This window comes from Chaetodon auriga, chromosome 6, assembly GCF_051107435.1.
Source record: "Chaetodon auriga isolate fChaAug3 chromosome 6, fChaAug3.hap1, whole genome shotgun sequence".
Classification (NCBI taxonomy): domain Eukaryota; kingdom Metazoa; phylum Chordata; class Actinopteri; order Chaetodontiformes; family Chaetodontidae; genus Chaetodon; species Chaetodon auriga.
This window is the reverse complement of record NC_135079.1, coordinates 674190-691807: the sequence shown is the minus strand read 5'-3', so window position 1 is coordinate 691807 and position 17618 is coordinate 674190. Positions and strand designations below refer to the sequence as shown.

Genomic DNA, 17618 nt, shown 5'->3' with positions numbered 1-17618 from the left:
GGAGTTTGATCCACAGAATAATCTCTTTAATGTTTGAATTCATTTTCTGTCAGTTCATGAATGGATGAATTGTTTCTGACATGTTATTTCAGATTGAGTGTCCTCGCTGCAGCTTCAGGTTAGAAGAGGACGTTTTGTGTCCTTAAACTCACTCACTTCACATTTCTGCCCACTTTCACTTCAGTTTCCGTCTTTTGTGAATTTTCTCATTGAAAATAAAACTGAAACTCAATAAACGTAAACAGGAATTTTCGGGACATTTCGGTGTGACACCGGAAATCCCCGCTCTGGTTTGGACGTGCACTTCCGGTCGTGGCTCCTCCCGCCGCAGCTCCACAGCAGGTCGTCCGTTACCAAACCGGTGGAGAAGCTCTTCGTTCAAACGGTGAAGTTTAAAGATTTCACCTTCATACTTTTGTCATTATTGGAAACAGAAAGTTTACTTGATTATTTCGTCTGTTTCCGGTCGCGTGCGTCTATCAGAAGCTAATTCCGTCCATCGAAGCTAACTGCTAACAGACGCTGCGGAGTTTGTTTTGGCTCGTTTCCTTCAGTGAGTTTGAACAAAAAAGGTTTCATGAACTTTTTGTTTCGTCGTCTCTTTTAGCTCCTCCTCGCTTTCTTGGTTCGATCTGTCTTGCGGCCAGTTCAGTGGTGAATGCTTTCAGTTTGCTTTGACTCAGCCAAAGCTTCTCTGGTTCTTCCTCAGGATTGTTCGCAGCGTCTTTATGACATGAGTCCGGATCCGAGGTGATCACAGTCTTTGAACCAGGAGCGTGACGGCGCTGAAGGACGCCATGGACGAGCCGTTCACAGGCAGTCCCCGTTCGGCTGAGTCGGACAGTCCTGGAGGTCTGAACCGAGGATGCCTCCTCGACCCGGCCGACGTCTTCTACAGTGATCTGTCCATCATCGTCCCGGAGACTCCCAGGTAAACATGGAGCCAACTCAGCCACAGGTGTTTAGTTTAGAGACACATCTGTGTTTATCTGTGGGGATGAAACTTATTAATGAGAGTATGACATCACATCAACTGAACTCTGCTGTCTTCTCAAAGAGTATGGAGTCTGAATGATGTTCATATGAAGGTGGTTTAGATGCCTGGCAGACAGACAGACTGGGACAGACAGACAGAGTGAGACAGACTGGGACAGAGAGACAGACTGGGACAGACAGACAGAGTGAGACAGACTGGGACAGAGAGACAGAGTGAGACAGACAGACAGACTGGGACAGACAGACAGAGTGAGACAGACTGGGACAGAGAGACAGAGTGAGACAGAGAGACAGACTGGGACAGACAGAGAGACTAACAGAGTGAGACAGACAGAAGACTGGGACAGACAGACAGGTTTACTGTTTTCTCTGTGGCTCTGATGGATTTTGAGACTTTTGTTGATGAAGCTGTTATTGATGACGATCATGAGCGAGAGGAAGACTCACCTCCCTCCTCTTCATCACATCAATTCATCATCATCATCATCAGTTATTGTGCTGCCTGTGTTTGGCATGTTAACACACCATCAGATGAGGACATTCGTCCCTCCGTCTGTCCCTCTGTCCCATTCTCATGAACATCTAGAGGGAATTTCTTCTAGTCTGGCTCAAAGATGAGCCGATTCCATTTTGGAGGTCAAAGGTCACTGTGACCTCATCAAACACATTTCTGGACATAATTCAGGAATTTATACGTTAATTATGATGAAATGTCTCACAGATTAACTGATGAAGTGATGACGTTTCCTATCAAAAGGTCAAAGGTCACCTTAGACGAGTCCCTGGAGTCTCTGTGCTTGTCTGAACGGGCTGTTGATGTGCGTCTGCTCTGTTGGTTTCAGTCCTCAGCTCGGCAAACGGAGGAGACGTGGTCGCATCGCAGAGCAGCATTTCAGCCCCGTGAGTCTCCTGAAACGCATCATTCACAGATTTTGGTCGACGTCTCCTCACAGTCGTCACCTTCGTTTGTCCTGACATTGACTGCAGCCTCTGTCCTCAGGTGGCTGTCGGCGGCTCTCCGGGACGAACCGAACCCTCTGGCGGCAGCGAACGAGGCTTTTCTCGTAAATCCAAACGCAGGCGGCTGACGGCGGCGATGGGAGAGCAGAGCGTCGGCTTTGTTCCAGCTTCGTCTCTGAGGGCTTTCCCCCTGGGCGGCTGGCTGGAGGCCCCGCTGTCCACTGCATCCTGTTCATCTTCATCCTCATCCTCCTCATCCTCATCCTCCGCTTACCTCACGCCAGTATCAGAGGAGGAAGTGGACGAGGTGCCTTCTGCTGTGGAGGGCTCCACTGTAGAAGGAAGTCCTGCTTATTTTGATTGGAGGAGGAGGCAAAGCCCAACGTCTTTGGCGGCAGCGGCGGCATCACCGCCACCCGCCTCTGACAGTCTGTCCTTCCTGACTGCAGAGGAGAAGAGATGGCTGAATGGCGAGCAAGCAAGCAGCTCAACAGGTGAGGAGACCGAGATTTCCACATGACCACCTCACAGAATAGTTCAGAAAAATGGAGCTGCTAACAGCTAAGTGCTAAGAGCTAATTCAGCTAATGGAGACACTTTGACTCAGTGTAAACAAATGTACTGTTTAAAAAGTGGAAGCTCACTGCTGACTCAGGACAACATTGTACTTCCTGTTCAGCAAACACTGAAGAAGAAGCTCATCTGGTCTCAGCTGGTTCCAGGATTCTGTCTAAGTTCAGTTTTTGTCACTGCGAGCTCGTTCATGGGGTCTGTTGTGTGTGAATATTAAAAAGTGCGTCTCCACCTGCTCTGTGAGTCAGGAGCCAACGTTTGTCGTGATTTGGCGTCATGCAAATAAAGTCGAACTGAAATGGAAGAAAACACCTGAACTGTAGGTGCAGACAGGTGAAGGGGACCCGGTCACAGCTCTCACCTGCTTTGTTCTGCAGCAGCGCCAGAGCAGATCGTCATCAGCGACGATGAGGAGGCCGCGGTTCGCACAGCGCAGATGGAGGAAGATGAGGCTCTGGCTCGAAGCCTGCAGGTAAGATCCTTCACCTGCGGGGTCGACGCAAATGACTCACCTGTGCAGAGTGGAAACGCTCTTGATGCTCTTTGCTCACTTAGGCCCAGTTTGACCAAGAGGAGGCACGCAGCAGCCAGCAGCACCATCATCTTCATCAGCAGAGCCACCACAGGGTGAGACAGACGCTCACTTCACTCGACTTTAAAGAAAACTTCTCCTCAGTGTTTTGGTCCGTCTGACGGCTGCGTGAGGAGGGTGGATGGAACCAGGAAGTGCTTTGGGATCAGTGTTGTGATGTCACGCAGAGCTCTGACGCCGTGTCTCGTCTTGTTGTCTGCAGTACTTCTCTTACATGGATCCCAGCCTGATGCCTCACTTGCTGGCTGCCGTCTCTCCTCTGGTCGGCTTTGAAGACGGTGAGAGGTTTACATCGACCCGTTTAAACCCACATCTGACCGCAGACTGTTTCCACACAACAGTCCTGTAAAGCTTGGTTTACGCTTCTGTGTCGCGGCGACGCCGTACACTACGTGTTAGCATCAGCGGGTGTGTTAGCATTGACAGATGTGTTAGCGTTAACGGATGTGTTAGCATCAGCGGATGTGTTAGCATTAACGGATGTGTTAGCATCAGCGGATGTGCTAGCATTAACAGATGTGTTAGCGTTAACGGATGTGTTAGCATCAACGGATGTGTTAGCATCAGCGGATGTGTTAGCGTTAACGGATGTGTTAGCATCAGCGGATGTGTTAGCATCAGCGGATGTGTTAGCGTTAACGGATGTGTTAGCATCAGCGGATGTGTTAGCGTTAACAGATGTGTTAGCATCAGCGGATGTGTTAGCATCAGCGGATGTGTTAGCATTGACAGATGTGTTAGCGTTAACAGATGTGTTAGCATCAGCGGATGTGTTAGCATCAGCGGATGTGTTAGCATTAACAGATGTGTTAGCATTGACAGATGTGTTAGCATTAACAGATGTGTTAGCAGCAGCCACAAACACAATGTAAATGCACTGAATGGCCGTTGCTGTTTGGACAGAGCTGGTCGGTCAGCACAGAAGACGTGGGCGGGGCAGAAGGAGGAACGTCCTGCCTGAGTTTTCAGATGACCTTCAGGGAAATGACTACGAGGTGAGGAAGAGGAGGAGACGGTCCTTCAGATGTCTGTGTGTTGTGTTTCCACCTGTGCTCAGACGCTGAAGTAGATTTCACCTGCTCCTCCTCTTTCAGGCGCTGCTGGACTTCGAGGAGCGTCAGGGCGCCGTCGTGTCCCACAAGCTGAGTCGGAGGGAGATCCAGAGGTTCCCCACCAAAACCTTCCAGTCTGCCAACAGCGCGGGAAACACTCAGTGAGTCCAGCAGCTGATCTGACAGGACCTGGACCTTGACCTGGACTAGGACCAGGACCAGGACCTCAGAGTTCACTGCTCGTCATGTTGGTGATGTGAGGATTTAAAATGTCTCTCTGCTGCTGATTGATTGACAGGTGTCAGATCTGCTTCTGTGACTACACCGATGGGGAGAAGCTGAGGATGTTGCCCTGTTTCCATGACTACCACGTCCAGTGTATCGACAGGTGGTTGAAGGTAAGACGTCCTGCTCCGATCCAGAGACTCAGACGAGGTTCAGAGATCTGAGGCTCAAAGTTCAACATGAGGTGAAGTCTACAGGTTCAGACTGATCGATCACTCAACGACTGACGGGCTTTGGTTTGATTGATCGATTATTGGCTGAAAACGGGTGTCGATCGCGTCTGTTTCACCCCACAGGATAACACCACCTGTCCGATCTGCAGAGCCAACCTGGCCGACTCCCTCACCCCCCACGACCTCTGACCTCAGCACCTCCTCCAGGGACAGACGGGTATTTGAGTCCTACACTGAAGACGCGTTTGGAGGACGACTCGTCTTTTTTATACTTTGATTGTTTCCTCGGTCCTGAGCTGAAGGACAGCTCAGCGGCTCTTTGACACTGAAATAAATGAATAAAGACTTTTTTCTCTTACGTTTGTGTTTGTTGTTTGTGACTGAAACATGAACAGAAATCATTTCCAGGATTCAGATCAAAGCTTCAAGTCCCACATGATGCATTCAAGGTAATCACGTTAAACTTGTCTTTGTTGCTAATATTTGGTGATGTTATTCTCTGTCCTGTGTGAACGTGCTGTACAAATACAGTTTGTTGTTCTTCACGGGGAGCCGCAGATCTTAAGTCGATGTCACTTCCTGCGTTCAGTCCTCGTAGTAGCGTTTCTTCAGGGCTCTGTATTTCCTCAGGTGGTAAAGCGCCTCCAGCTCTCGGGCCACGTACTCTCCTCGGGCGATCATCTGCCTGATCTGCTCCGGGTCCTGCACGCTTCTGTTTTTGGCGAACGCCGCTCTCAGGCGGTCCCTGAAGTAGTCTGCTCCTTTAGGATACTCTCGTCCGAGGTAGAGGAGCTGTGGAGTCGCAGAGGGAGGAGAACCGTGAGGAGCTTCACCTTCACTGCCGCTGACTCACCGAACAGTATGTATGTATGTATTATTATTATTATCATCAATATTATTATTAAAGAGAAATGAGGTTGCTGTCTTTGACCTTTGATCAAATTAATTTATTGTTTCACACTGAAACATTCTGCTTCATTAGAGACGTTCAGACCAGAAACCAACAAATCTCTACTGTGTTCTGCATACATTCCATCAGTTATTGACAAAATCATTCTCAGGTGGTTTGAGGCTTTTCAAAGTCAGTGTGCAGCTTCACTGCCTTCATTTTACACACCTGTCTCCCAGGTGAGTGTCAGGTGAGACCGCCACAGACAGACACTGCATCCTGATCAAACTGTTGGTGTTAAAGTCACCACACCGTCTCTGGATTTAAGATCCCTGGGGGGTCAAACCTCCAAAGCAGATGCAAACTTGTGCAAAAGTTTGGTGCAGAATCCAAAACACAGACTCACGTTTTTGTAGAGTCGAACCACGTCAGGCCTCAGAGGGTTCACCATCGTCCCCAGGCTCGGTCACACCTGCAGAACACATACACCGACAGGTGGAGGTCAGTCCTCAGGTAGTCTGCTCCAAAGTAAGTTAGCTCCATCATCACATCCTGTAAGTCTGAACTGATGTTTGCACGTGAACGCATCAAACTGAATCAGAGAAAAGGAGTCTGTAAATGTCCAGAAGGTGATTTTAGCTTGAACAGTGTTTCTGCTCTGACAGCTTCTTCCACCGCGGACACCTCAAACTCTGGACTTCAGAGACGTGAACTGAACCTGCAGGATCCTAAAAACCAGACTGAGGACTTGAGAGACCTGAAGCCTCTCTGAGCTTTCAACTGACCAACAGCTGCTAACAGACCGCGTTAGCTAACGTTAGCACTTTGCTAACAGTCGAAAAGAACATGAACTCAGTTCAGTGAGAGCAGAGCTGTGAAGTTAATGCAGGTCAGACTCACGGAAGTCTTCCTCTCACCTGTCCTGTTGACCTGAAGTCTTCCTCTCACCTGTCCTGTTGACCTGAAGTCTTCCTCTCACCTGTCCTGTTGACCTGAAGTCTTCCTCTCCGGATCAAAGTGAACTTTTGGTGAGTTAGCAAACGTCACATTCGCTAAAGTAAAGCTGTAAAAGTAACTTAGAGTTAACTGACGAACAGACCAGCAGCTGAGATGATGAAGGTCAAACTGAGCTTTTAAATTTTAACTTTTGTAACGAGCTCGATGAGAACAACCAAAGATCAACACGCAGATAATGATCGTCCCGGACAGACTGCGGACGGGTCGATGGAGTTTCCGCACATGCGCAGAGCAGCTTCACGTTGAATCTCTCTCTGACAACACCTGCAGGATCTGAAACATGACGCAGCATTCATGACGTCATCACTCACACACTCTGATCGTCCTGGAAAACAGAAAATAACGATGACATTAATTTTGTGATATGAGTAAAGTAAAAGCTGCAGATGGAGACAGGTTTGTGGGGTCAAAGGTCAGCTTCAGGACTGTGTGAGTGGACACAGTGTGTCGTTTTTGACACACACACACACACACACACACACAGATGAAATCACCTCGTTGACGTCAAAGAAAAGCTGCTTCATCATTTGAAGTGACACAAAATGAGTTTGTTTATTCTCAGTGTGAATCTTCTTTATTCTTTACACAACATGTTTCTGAAGAAAACGTGTCTGAGGCACACAGCAAGCAGGCAGCTGCTCTACGCTCACAGCAGCTGATGATGTAAGAAAACGTCCGTCTCACAGTGAGACGTTTTTACAAGTGTGAGGACTCAGACGGACATTTTATTACAACATCTGATCGTTCCTCAACTCCAAAACAGCATCAGGAGGCACAGGTGGCGTCCTGACTGAAGAGACGTAGCCGTGGACACGAGACAGCGGCTCCGTTCGTCCTCTTCAGTCAGCAGAAAGGGCCACAGAAGGCAGACTGTCCTCTCCAGCTGGACTCTGACTGAAGAAGTTCTCGCCTCAGAACACAAACTCAAACCACAACCATCTCTAAACTATACACAACCTTGGCGAGGGAGGACAATCTGGGAGGAGACGCTGCCTGAGAGGCTGACTCGGGGCACACGATGTCTGGAGGACAGGGTCAGTAGTTGGCCTTCAGCCTGCGGTTCTCCTCTTTCAGCCTCTCGATCTCCTCCACCAGAGACTCGTTCACCGAGTATCTCTCAATCAGACCGTGGATCTCGTTCTGGAACACAGCATGGACACGAGTCAGACGGACAGACGAGACTTTCAAGAAGACGTGAAATACAAAACATCGGTGTGTTTCAAACTGAAAGTGTCCTGTCTCCTGAGACACATTAACCTGGCTTCTTCATCACACAACAGGAGAAATCCAGCCAATCAGGACACTGACAGCACTGATGCGATGGAGGAGGAACACGTCTGTTCTCACCAGCTGGATGTAAAACTGTCGGACCATCTCCACCTGCAGGTTGACAATGTCTCTGTGACAGGTGTCCCTGAAGAGACGAAGGACAAAAACCCAGACGTTAGGATCCTACATGTGTCCACTCAGTCGTGTCATAGCTCTGATTCTGTGCTCTGAGACAAACCTGAAGTCCTCCAGAGTCTCGTGGATCATGTTCTGGATGAAGTGGATCTGCAGGGAGGTGAGAGGAGCAGCTCCTGCCTGTCCCACCACCTCTGCGATGTTCTGGGAGAGGGAGGAGGAAACCGCCGCCGACAGAGCTGGACCTGAAGGAGCGGGTAGGACCGTTAGGACCACAAACCACCTGTTCATCAAACACTTCCTGTTTCAGCGCACATACCAGGCAGCGGCCCAGCACAACCGTTCACTCCCTGAACTCCAGCAAACTTCTTTTCTGTTCATTCAGGTGACTGACAGGTGAGCTAACACCATCTTACCTGTTGGGGCTGTTGGACAGTGATCGACTGGCGTCATGACCGTCGACGCTTTTCATTCACACGTTTCAAACATCTTACTTTTGTGCCCAAATTCAGCTAAAATATACACTTCTGTCATTCTGCCTCCTTTTCAGTGTCAACACTTCCTGTACAACGGCCGGCCTCCATTAACTCACGCCGCCGTGCCGCCTGTGACGCACGGAGAGGAGACACACTGAGCTGAAGGCAGCAGGTCTGAAGGTCTGAAGGTGAGTCTGTCAGCTGACAGTCAAACAGGTGATTCTGTAATAAACTCATTCAGCTTCTGACGTCTTATAACTGCTGACAGACAGGACAGACAGACAGACAGACAGACAGGGCAAAGAGACAGGACAGACATGACAGGCAGGACAGACAGGGCAGACATGACAGACAGGGCAAAGAGACAGGACAGACATGACAGGCAGGACAGACAGGGCAGACATGACAGACAGACAGGACAGACAGGATGGACAGGACAGACAGGACAGACAGACAGGACAGACAGGATGGACAGGACAGACAGGACAGGACAGACATGACAGACAGGGCAGACAGGACAGACAGACAGACGGGACAGACATGACAGACAAGGCAAAGAGACAGGACAGACAGGACAGACAGACAGACAGGACAGACAGGACAGACAGACAGACAGACAGACAGACAGGACAGACAGACAGACAGACAGGGCAAAGAGACAGGACAGACATGACAGGCAGGACAGACAGGGCAGACATGACAGACAGGGCAAAGAGACAGGACAGACAGACAGGACAGACAGGATGGACAGGACAGACAGGACAGGACAGACATGACAGACAAGGCAGACAGGACAGACAGACAGACAGACGGGACAGGCAGGACAGACAGGGCAGACAGGACAGACAGACAGACGGGACAGACATGACAGACAAGGCAAAGAGACAGGACAGACAGGACAGACAGACAGACAGGACAGACAGGACAGACAGACAGGACAGACAGGACAGACAGACAGACAGACGGGACAGACAGACAGACAGGACAGACAGGACAGACGGGACAGACAGGACAGACAGACGGGACAGACGGGACAGACAGGACAGACAGGGCAAAGAGACAGGACAGACAGACAGACAGGACAGACAGACAGGACACTGCGTGTCAATGAGCTTTCTCAGCTGATATCGTGGCGGCGCCGTTGGTGGGCGTGGTGTTTGTCTCCTTCCTGCACTGAGCAGGTGAGTCGTGTCAGTAGAAGCAGTGTGTCTGTGCTGTGTGCCGGACTGAAAAGCAGCGGTACACACGCACCACGTGGGAATCAAACCCACGACCTGCAGTCGGTGCTTTACCTGCTGTGGCGGTGGGTGGAGCTCCCTGGACAGGTGAGTCGTAGCTGAGCTGAGCTTGAATACCATTTGCTCTCCTGAGGCCAGGCTCCGGAGTGAAGAAGGTTGAAGCCGGCTGGCTGTGATTGGTCTGCTGGGATGATGTGGGCGGAGTCTGACCCTCCCTCTCTAGGCTGGAGCTGCTGCCCTTGTCGGACTGTCAATCAAGACGAATGTTACATCACGAGTCACATTACACTGCGTCATGAAATGCTACGATCTGCAGGTACACTTCATGTTGTCATGAAGGTAGTTTAACCTCTAAACTAAGAGGTCAGAGGTCAGTACCTTTCTGGAGTCACATGGTTCAGCTGCTGCAGCAGGGATTGGCTCCTCCTCTCTGATTGGGGGAGGGGTCTGGAAGATGGACAGCGGGCTGTAGCATCGGCCTGCAGAGGCGACCAGAGGCATTCCCAGCGGAGTCTTACCGTGCGAGTTGACCCCTGAATGAGAGTCTGAAGAGGACAAAGACCTGTGGACGTGTTCTCATGCAGTCAGAGGACATCTTAAAGGACACCTGCTTCCCATCATCAGCACAGGTGATTACAGAAACGTGGCATTCCCAGGTAGATTTCTCCTGGAGAACACTGATTACTCGGCCACATGAATCAGCTGTTTGCGTGTGCAGGACCAGCAGAGCGCGGCTGAAAGGAGAGACTGTCACACCTTCGACACCTGCGACACCTTCGACACCTTCGACACCTGCGACACCTTCGACACCTGCGACACCTTCGACACCTTCGACACCTGCGACACCTTCGACACCTGCGACACCTGCGACACCTGCGACACCTGCGACACCTTCTCAATGTGAGTTGTTCCATCTGAAGTGCAACTGACACTAAAACTAACACAAAGTCTAAATCCATTTCATTCCACACATTCTTCCTCCTCATCAAAAACGTTTTACCCACAATTCAACTCGACCACTGACTGCTGGGTGGAACATTGGTGTGCATTATGCTAGCAGCGGCTAAAGTAGCCTGGAGCTGAGATCTCCTCTGAAACATGCAGCAGAACTCGGCGCCACCTGGAAACCAGTGGGGCTCCTTCTTTAACTGTGGTCTGCTGTCAGTAGAAACCAGTAGAGTGAAAGAAGCCTGACCTTCTCTGACTGGGGAGAAGATGTCCAGACTGGCCCGACCAATGACCTGCTGACCCTCCCCTTCTCTGGACAGCATCTCCAAACTGGTAACTATGGAGACACAGCATTGAAGTTAGTCCAGAACCAGCAGCATCGTTCAAACCAGCTTCTGTCAAACGTCGGAGTGACTTCCTGCCGTACCGTGTGTCCTTCCAAACGGTGTGTCTCCAGCCGTCCCCAGGGTCCGAGAGTCTGGACAAAACAGCACAAGGACAATCAGCAGCTCCTGTTAGCAGTGAACTCGTGGATGTACAGAAAGTTCTGACTGGTTCACTGTGATGCCGCAGGAAACTCTGCAGTTCGGAGCAGCAGGTTCTTCCACACGTTTAATGGCAGCTTAATGAGTCGTGTGTCACTGCTGCAGCTACACCTGCTGACTGAGAGACGCTCCAATCAGCAGCCAAACTACAGCTAACTTCCTGTTGTTTCTTGGTGCACCTGCGTCAGCTGACCCCTTCACCTCACACAAAGTCTTTGACTCAAGTTCACCCCTGTGACCCCGCTTCAGCTCCCTCTTAACCCCCCTGAGCAGGTTAAAAACCTCTGAACTAGGAAAAGTGACGGCAGGTTCTTATTCTGTGGTCTGAATTGAGGCAGCAGCAGGGCCTGTCATGTCCGTCCCTTTAATGATCTGAGTGGGGATGCTCTGTGCTGCAGGGCTTAAAGTTAAAAAAAATCCTGAGCCTGAACTTTTTTCTGGGGAGTGGGGGTGCAGGGGACCCATCGCATACACACCATAGGCAATTTGGCAAACAACTTTTTGGCATTGTGTTTGGCAGGGTACAAGATGACCTACAGTTTGAATGTGAATTTTAGAAAGTAAAGGTAATAATGTTACAAGGACATGTGAAACAGTCAGGCTAATTAATTTGAATTATTCATTTAGCAACCATTTCATTCAGTAAGGGGAAACTTATACAAAAAATGTATAAACAGTTACAGAGCAACAGTGAACTGTGGAGGTGAGGGTTTTCTTTCCTCGCTTGTGCCTCAAGTCCACCCTTCTTCCCTCTCATGACAGCACAATTGTTCAACAGAATACTGATTACTTGTTTCCACTCAAGATCATAGCACTGCAGGACATCTTTAAGTTCCATCATAAGTGATGAAGCACTGCTAATGTTAACTTTCCTGCTTGCAAGATGTTGTGTTATTACTCTAGCCGCATCATCATCAAAAAAGCGAACCATTACATTCAGTATTTTTTCCATGTTTTGGGTGGTTGCTTCATCAACATTCAGAGAAAACATACATCCTTTGAGCTTATCAGACAGACGTTTCTTGAACTCTGGTGCTATGCCATGCGTGTTCATATAACTGGCATGCTGATTGGAAACGGAGAGTTTCGTCAAAGCATTTTTATCAACCGCTACTTTTTTACACAGATCTACGAGCGGTTGTGCGATTGTAAATGATAAATCATGTTCCGCAATGAACGAGCACACACGTATTTTCAAGTCACAAATACGATCAGTCATCGGGGCCGCTACGTCAGCTGTGGCTGTTGCTCCCGGCAAACGACTTGTATGTTGGAGAGCGCGAACTGCTGCTTTATGGCCGGGGTCTCCTGCGTGGCGTCGTAGAACTTTTTTTCCACTAGTTGCATACACTAGCTTCTTTGAGCACAGCACACAGAAACAAGTACCTGGCTCTCTTAGTTTCTGGAACCAGCTCCCAAAAGGCTTGCCGTCTCCACCCCTTTCTTCTACCCATGCCCAGCGCCATTTGTTCTTAAGGCCGTTGTCAATTAGCACGTCTTCCCCTGGCTTCATGAATTTACCTTCCATTTTCTGATCTGACTTCTTCGGTGAAACAATTGTCGGCTTGGATGCTGCGTTCAAGACCACTCGGAGATAACGGTCAAGCTACAGGTTAACTTGGCGGACAAAAACGAAGTGTGGCATATTGTCACTATTTGCTGAACACTGAAAACATATGAAGCAGCAATTTATGCTTATTTTCGAAGATGAATATATGTGTAATTTCCGACTTTGACGCTAATTGTAATTAATTGTTCAATTCATTTTCTACAATTCAGAGCCCGTTTTTTCCCGCCGAGTTATCTTGAACGCAGCATCAACTGTGGCTGGATCTCAACCACTATGTGTACCTATAGTTACCGTTGCTAACGTAGGATTGGACAGTAGCAGTTTGAGGGGCCTGGAAAGTTTTTTTTTTTGTTTGTTTTTTTTTTTCTGAATCATAGTCAAACGCCGGAGATCCGGCACGGTGCCGGAATACTTTAAGCCCTGTGTGCTGTGGAGGAAGCTTCACATTCTGACCTTCCCGAGCAGGAGAGAAGACGTCCAGACTGTTTCGTCCAACGCCGCTGAACTTCTCCATAGCGGGAAGCTGCTCCGCCCCCTGCTGGCCTTCAGCCTCCCGTGACATCACATCTGCAGCAGCGCCCCCTGCTGGACACAACACGAGTCACACTGGAGGTAACGTGGCCATCACATGACAAACGATTCCTGTTGTGATGAATTAATCTGATGTCAGAGTAGAAAGCGCTCTATGAACAGTCCATTGACCACGTTCACAGTGACCGATGACATGAACCGACCTGTACTTGTCATCTGCCTGTGGGGGGCGTGGCCTGCGCTGGGGGCGGGGTCTGGCTGGCTGCTCGACAGCTTGGTTGAGGATTTCTTAGTGCTGGCGATCTTGGTGGAGCCCAGTTTACTGGCCTGGAGAAGAGAGAGAGCAGAGATGAACACGTGTTGGATTTACAGACTTCAGCTCTGAACGTCAGAGTGTCCAACAGAAAACCCTGGTGGAAATATGGACCAATCACAGCTGGTCAAAGGGTGAGTGCTGTGTTCGCTCCGCTGCCACCTTGTGTCTGCTGGAGCTGCTCTGGAAGCGCAGGCAGGTGACGGAGGTTTTGTGAGCCACGGTGATCCTGGTGGGGGTGCTGGAGTTCCTCAGGTCGTACTGATAGATCTTCCCCTGAGTGGATCCCACTACCAGACCAGTACCGTCCAGAGTGAAGTCCACAGAGGTCAGTGGACTGTCCACCCGGATGGACCTCAGGACACTGCAGACACACATGCACACATTAAGGACGGCTGACGGCTGCTCTCCACAGGACCATAACGTTACTCTGACTGAGCGCAGCACCAAACTGGGTTCTTTAAACGTGACGATGAGCCGAGTGCTCGGTCACACAGAGAGTATCATGGAAAAACATGTCAAGTTACATCTTGCTGGACGTGTCATAGCAGACGATCTTCTTGTCCAGACCGACGCTGACCACCAGCAGTTCGCTGGCGGGGGAGAAGGCCAAGCCGGAGCCCGGGGCTTTGTGGGCGCTGTCAAACACGTGGATCTCCTTCTGGGTGTTGGAGTCCCACAGGACCAAGGTGCCGCTGTCGGAAACGCTGCCCAGCAGGGAGCGCTTCAGCGTGGACAGCCTCAGGTCGTGGATGGGCTGAGGATCAAACAGCAGTTCTGTTAGTCTTTTCTGCTTTCTCTGTTTTATCTTTGAGTTTCAGGTTGTTGGTCAGACCGAACATTTTGAAGACATGTGACATCTCTGAAGGTCACGATGGTGTTCAAACTGCGGCGTGGTGCCACAAATAAAACCACTGTGAGCAGTGTAAACACATCAGGGCAGAAGCAGCTGCAGCAGTGTCTGTCAGTGTCTGTCTCACCGAGACGCAGGATATCTGACCTGGTTGCTGCCGTGTCCGAAGGCTTTGCTGGACAGGTTGGTGGTCAGACTGTGGAGGACCAGATCTCCACTGGTGGAACCGGAAGCGATGTAGCTGTCATTGGCATTAAAGGACACACAGGTCACCTCTTCTTTATGGTCCTGAGAGACAGAGAGATACTGTAACGTCAAGAGTCGCGTCAAACCTTCACAAGATCCTCAACAGGGAACACACTGAAACCTTTTCCTGCAGCACGCTGTGTCTCCTCAGGAGCTGCTAGTCAACTTTAACTCCTGTCTGTCCCCTGTCCTGTCCTGTCCTGTTCTGTCCTGTCCTGTCTGTGTGAGGTCTTACCTTGAGGGAGCGGTGCAGTCTTTTGGTCTTCAGGTCCCAGATGTGAACACAGTGATCCAGACCTCCACTCACCAGAAACTGAGACGAGGAGCTCAGACACACACGGGTTTGTTTTTTCTGATTGGATAATGAAAAAGAGGCGTCATCAGTGAGGCTGAGGACTGAACTACAGCTGTGACACACACACACACACACACACACACACACACACACACACACACACACACACACACTCTCTGTGACTGGAAAGAAACGCCGTGTGCTCACCCCATCGGCCAGTTCCACCACTGGAACAGGAGAGGATTTGAGGCTGGAAACCACCAGTTTGTCTCCACTGCTGCTGGCACTCACCAGGTACTGGTCTGAAGAACTGGTCAAGGCTGGTTCAGCTCTGACTCAACTAGCACCAGTTTACACAGGCTTCATCAAACCTTTCTGCTATTAGACAAGATCACATGACAGTGAAGTTTAAACTGGATTCCCAGTGAATCGTCTCGGCCTCACAGGTGGATCACGCTGTGCTGCTGATTTGGAGTTTCGCCACAGAATTTGGTGAGATGGACACAAACTTCTCAACTATTGAGATAAACAATCCCAGACAGACAGCAACTATTTGGGTAATTACTTCATCTTTTGAGTCATGTTTTAAGATATAATGTGAAACAGTCACATTTTTTTCTGTGATGATAAACTGAAACTGATTTTCCAGAATTCTCTGACATTTAATAGACTGAAAGATGATCAAGATCAGCAGACTAATCATTAATGAACAGAACTGTTGGCTGCAGCCTTCAATGGACAGATAATTGAAACGTGTCTGTCTGTCTGTCTGTCTGTCAGGAAGGATACTGTTGGAGCTCCAGCAGGCCTGTGCAACAGGGTGGCTGATGCTATGTGGGTTAAACTGCTCCAGCGGTGCCATGGAAACAGCATCCCAGATCTTCACAGTGTCTCCTGTGGACACCAGGCGGGTCACGTCCTCCATGGCAACGCCTGGAGACACATCAAAGGTAAAATTCAAATTAATAAGCAATTAGGCAAATTACAGGAAAGTGCTCGTCATCAGTTCTGATCACAGATCTTTTCAATCACTTATAGAAACTTCTTACATCCAAACTGTGTGCCTCCCTCTAACTCGTCTCTCCTCCTCGTCTCCCCTCGTCTCCTCCTCGCCCCCCCTCTTCACTCAGACTTCTCTATGTTGGACCAACAGTCCTCCTGAGACCTCTCTCTGTCCTGGCTGACTGGATCTGGATCTGGAGCTTTGTCGTCCTTGTCTCTCCCCCTCTGTCTCTCTCTCCCTCTCTCTCCTCTTGTCTTTTACTAAGTTTTGGGGGGTCTTTTCATATCCAAACAGTGGGTCTAAGGAAAAAAGGGGTTGTATGCTGTACAGATTATCAATAAAATCAAAATAAACAGACAGAAACGGGACACGGAAGCACCAGGTCATTGCTTCAGAAGATAATGCAGATGCCAAAAAGTGATCCTATCACCTGGTCTCTGGTCTACAGCTGCTCGATCAAACAGTCCGAACACGCAGATACACAGAAGACAAAAAAGGCTCTATTCTGCAATCATCTGCATTATTTCACCTGCTAAACTATAACCGGTCATTTTTACCTGTTGTAATACCTTTAAAACAGACGGAACGATCAGTTTTTGGCAGGACAGACCTTTATTTTGACTGAACTGTGGATGAACAACAGTAATACGTGAAGTGACGGTGATAGATCAGCTGAAGTCACTGACCGTCAACAGGAGAGGAAAACTATCACATCTTTAAAAACACCAGCATCCAGTTCACTAGTTCACGCTTCATTCAGGAGGAACAGGAGCACCTGATGAGCCGGTGGTCGCTAACCGTCAGTCTGGCTAACAGCCGGTGAAGTTAGTTAGCTTTAGCTAACAGTTAACGTCAGCGCTAGCTTCAACAGCGGAACACTAAATTAGCCACAGCAGCTCTTAAAGTTACCAAACAGCCTTGAAATCGGGTTAAACAACACAAAACAAGCAAAAACTTATCAGAAACGATTCAAAAGTTTGAGGCTCTTCAGTAAAACATGTCACACTCACCCTGAACGATAAGTTAAAGACGGATAACTTGTTGAAGCTGGTTTGTTTTGTGAGCCGCCCGCAGCCAATAAACCGCCACTACGGACAACCAGGAGGGACAAAAAGTAGAAAGTTCTTTGACTTTATTACAGAAGTGAACTTTGTTATCAAATACAATAAATTAGAAATAAAAACAGCGCAAATACTGAGCTGTAACATTAACTTTCAATCACAAAATGAAGTGAACTGATTGAATGTCAATGCATACCTTTAGAAAACCCGTCAGCTTCATGAAAATGAGCTAACAACATGTAATGAGAGCTGTATGTGAACTAAGCTGCTCAACACAAGCACATCTGCGTAAAACATGTGGCAACATGGCTACACAAATAATCAAGAAATAATGAATTAATCTTAAATGGATTGAAAAATACATTCAAGTATTTCAGCACTTTCTTCAAAGGTATTAACTCATTAAAAAGACAATTAAATGTCCTCTGTTTTGACGTTTGCAACTGAAGTTGTTTTTGTTCCTGATTAAAACTTTAATTTTACTCATGTTACTGCAAACATTGTGAGTGAGTGCTGTAAAACAATCAGCCAAGGCGTGATTGTCTGGCAAGCATAACCTGGGAATCCCAGTAACAGCTCAACAGCTGTTTCTCCAGCA

At 48.9% G+C, this 17618-nt stretch overlaps 3 protein-coding genes across 11 annotated transcripts; 1 reads left to right on the top strand and 2 right to left on the bottom strand.

The window, feature by feature from the left end:
• Window positions 1-214: 214 nt before the first annotated feature.
• Window positions 215-4989, top strand: LOC143322651 (uncharacterized). 4 transcript variants are annotated; one of them, XM_076733973.1, is made up of 11 exons: window positions 215-553; window positions 710-931; window positions 1839-1896; window positions 1997-2450; window positions 2910-3001; window positions 3085-3156; window positions 3324-3399; window positions 4025-4116; window positions 4216-4334; window positions 4472-4571; window positions 4755-4989. In XM_076733973.1, exons 2-11 carry the CDS (start codon window positions 798-800, stop codon window positions 4818-4820), a joined length of 1263 nt encoding a protein of 420 aa, XP_076590088.1. In that variant the 5' UTR covers window positions 215-553; window positions 710-797; the 3' UTR covers window positions 4821-4989. The 4 variants fall into 4 exon arrangements, with proteins under 4 accessions (XP_076590088.1, XP_076590086.1, XP_076590085.1 ...); XM_076733971.1 differs by having other exon boundaries at window positions 216-385; window positions 2907-3001; XM_076733970.1 differs by having other exon boundaries at window positions 216-553; window positions 2907-3001.
• lyrm5b (LYR motif containing 5b) lies at window positions 4975-6823 on the bottom strand. 4 transcript variants are annotated; one of them, XM_076733975.1, is made up of 3 exons: window positions 6438-6823; window positions 5927-5992; window positions 4975-5423 (listed from the first exon to the last, which is right to left on the bottom strand). In XM_076733975.1, the coding sequence occupies exons 2-3, from the start codon at window positions 5969-5971 to the stop codon at window positions 5217-5219; spliced, it is 252 nt and encodes an 83-aa protein (XP_076590090.1). In that variant the 5' UTR covers window positions 5972-5992; window positions 6438-6823; the 3' UTR covers window positions 4975-5216. The 4 variants fall into 4 exon arrangements, with proteins under 4 accessions (XP_076590090.1, XP_076590091.1, XP_076590092.1 ...); XM_076733976.1 differs by having other exon boundaries at window positions 6469-6823; XM_076733977.1 differs by having other exon boundaries at window positions 6500-6823.
• Window positions 6824-7066: 243 nt separating this feature from the next.
• nedd1 (NEDD1 gamma-tubulin ring complex targeting factor) lies at window positions 7067-17084 on the bottom strand. Of its 3 annotated transcripts, none has more exons than XM_076732075.1 (16): window positions 16970-17084; window positions 15746-15889; window positions 15164-15258; window positions 14897-15013; window positions 14563-14703; window positions 14090-14319; window positions 13725-13926; window positions 13453-13576; window positions 13172-13300; window positions 11031-11081; window positions 10851-10940; window positions 10034-10200; window positions 9710-9902; window positions 8045-8186; window positions 7885-7951; window positions 7067-7677 (listed from the first exon to the last, which is right to left on the bottom strand). In XM_076732075.1, exons 2-16 carry the CDS (start codon window positions 15879-15881, stop codon window positions 7573-7575), a joined length of 1989 nt encoding a protein of 662 aa, XP_076588190.1. In that variant the 5' UTR covers window positions 15882-15889; window positions 16970-17084; the 3' UTR covers window positions 7067-7572. The 3 variants fall into 3 exon arrangements, with proteins under 3 accessions (XP_076588190.1, XP_076588189.1, XP_076588191.1); XM_076732074.1 differs by having other exon boundaries at window positions 7090-7677; window positions 13172-13303; XM_076732076.1 differs by lacking the exons at window positions 7067-7677; window positions 7885-7951; window positions 8045-8186; window positions 9710-9902 and having other exon boundaries at window positions 10056-10546; window positions 13172-13303.
• Window positions 17085-17618: the final 534 nt, after the last annotated feature.

What these genes read in the sequence shown, in the direction of transcription:
- lyrm5b (XM_076733975.1), bottom strand. Translation starts at nt 5,971, where the DNA reads ATGGTGAACCCTCTGAGGCCTGACGTGGTTCGACTCTACAAAAAC. An exon ending in TGGTTCGACTCTACAAAAAC is followed by an intron (nt 5,424 to 5,926) that starts GTGAGTCTGTGT and finishes GCGACTCCACAG; the next exon opens with CTCCTCTACCTCGGACGAGA.
- nedd1 (XM_076732074.1), bottom strand. Translation starts at nt 15,881, where the DNA reads ATGGAGGACGTGACCCGCCTGGTGTCCACAGGAGACACTGTGAAGATC. An exon ending in TATGACACGTCCAGCAAGAT is followed by an intron (nt 13,927 to 14,089) that starts GTAACTTGACAT and finishes GTGTGTCTGCAG; the next exon opens with TGTCCTGAGGTCCATCCGGG. An exon ending in CTTCTCCCCAGTCAGAGAAG is followed by an intron (nt 10,201 to 10,850) that starts GTCAGGCTTCTT and finishes TGTCCTCTTCAG; the next exon opens with ACTCTCATTCAGGGGTCAAC.
- LOC143322651 (XM_076733971.1), top strand. Translation starts at nt 798, where the DNA reads ATGGACGAGCCGTTCACAGGCAGTCCCCGTTCGGCTGAGTCGGACAGT. An exon ending in CAGAGCAGCATTTCAGCCCC is followed by an intron (nt 1,897 to 1,996) that starts GTGAGTCTCCTG and finishes CTCTGTCCTCAG; the next exon opens with GTGGCTGTCGGCGGCTCTCC. An exon ending in GTATCGACAGGTGGTTGAAG is followed by an intron (nt 4,572 to 4,754) that starts GTAAGACGTCCT and finishes TTCACCCCACAG; the next exon opens with GATAACACCACCTGTCCGAT.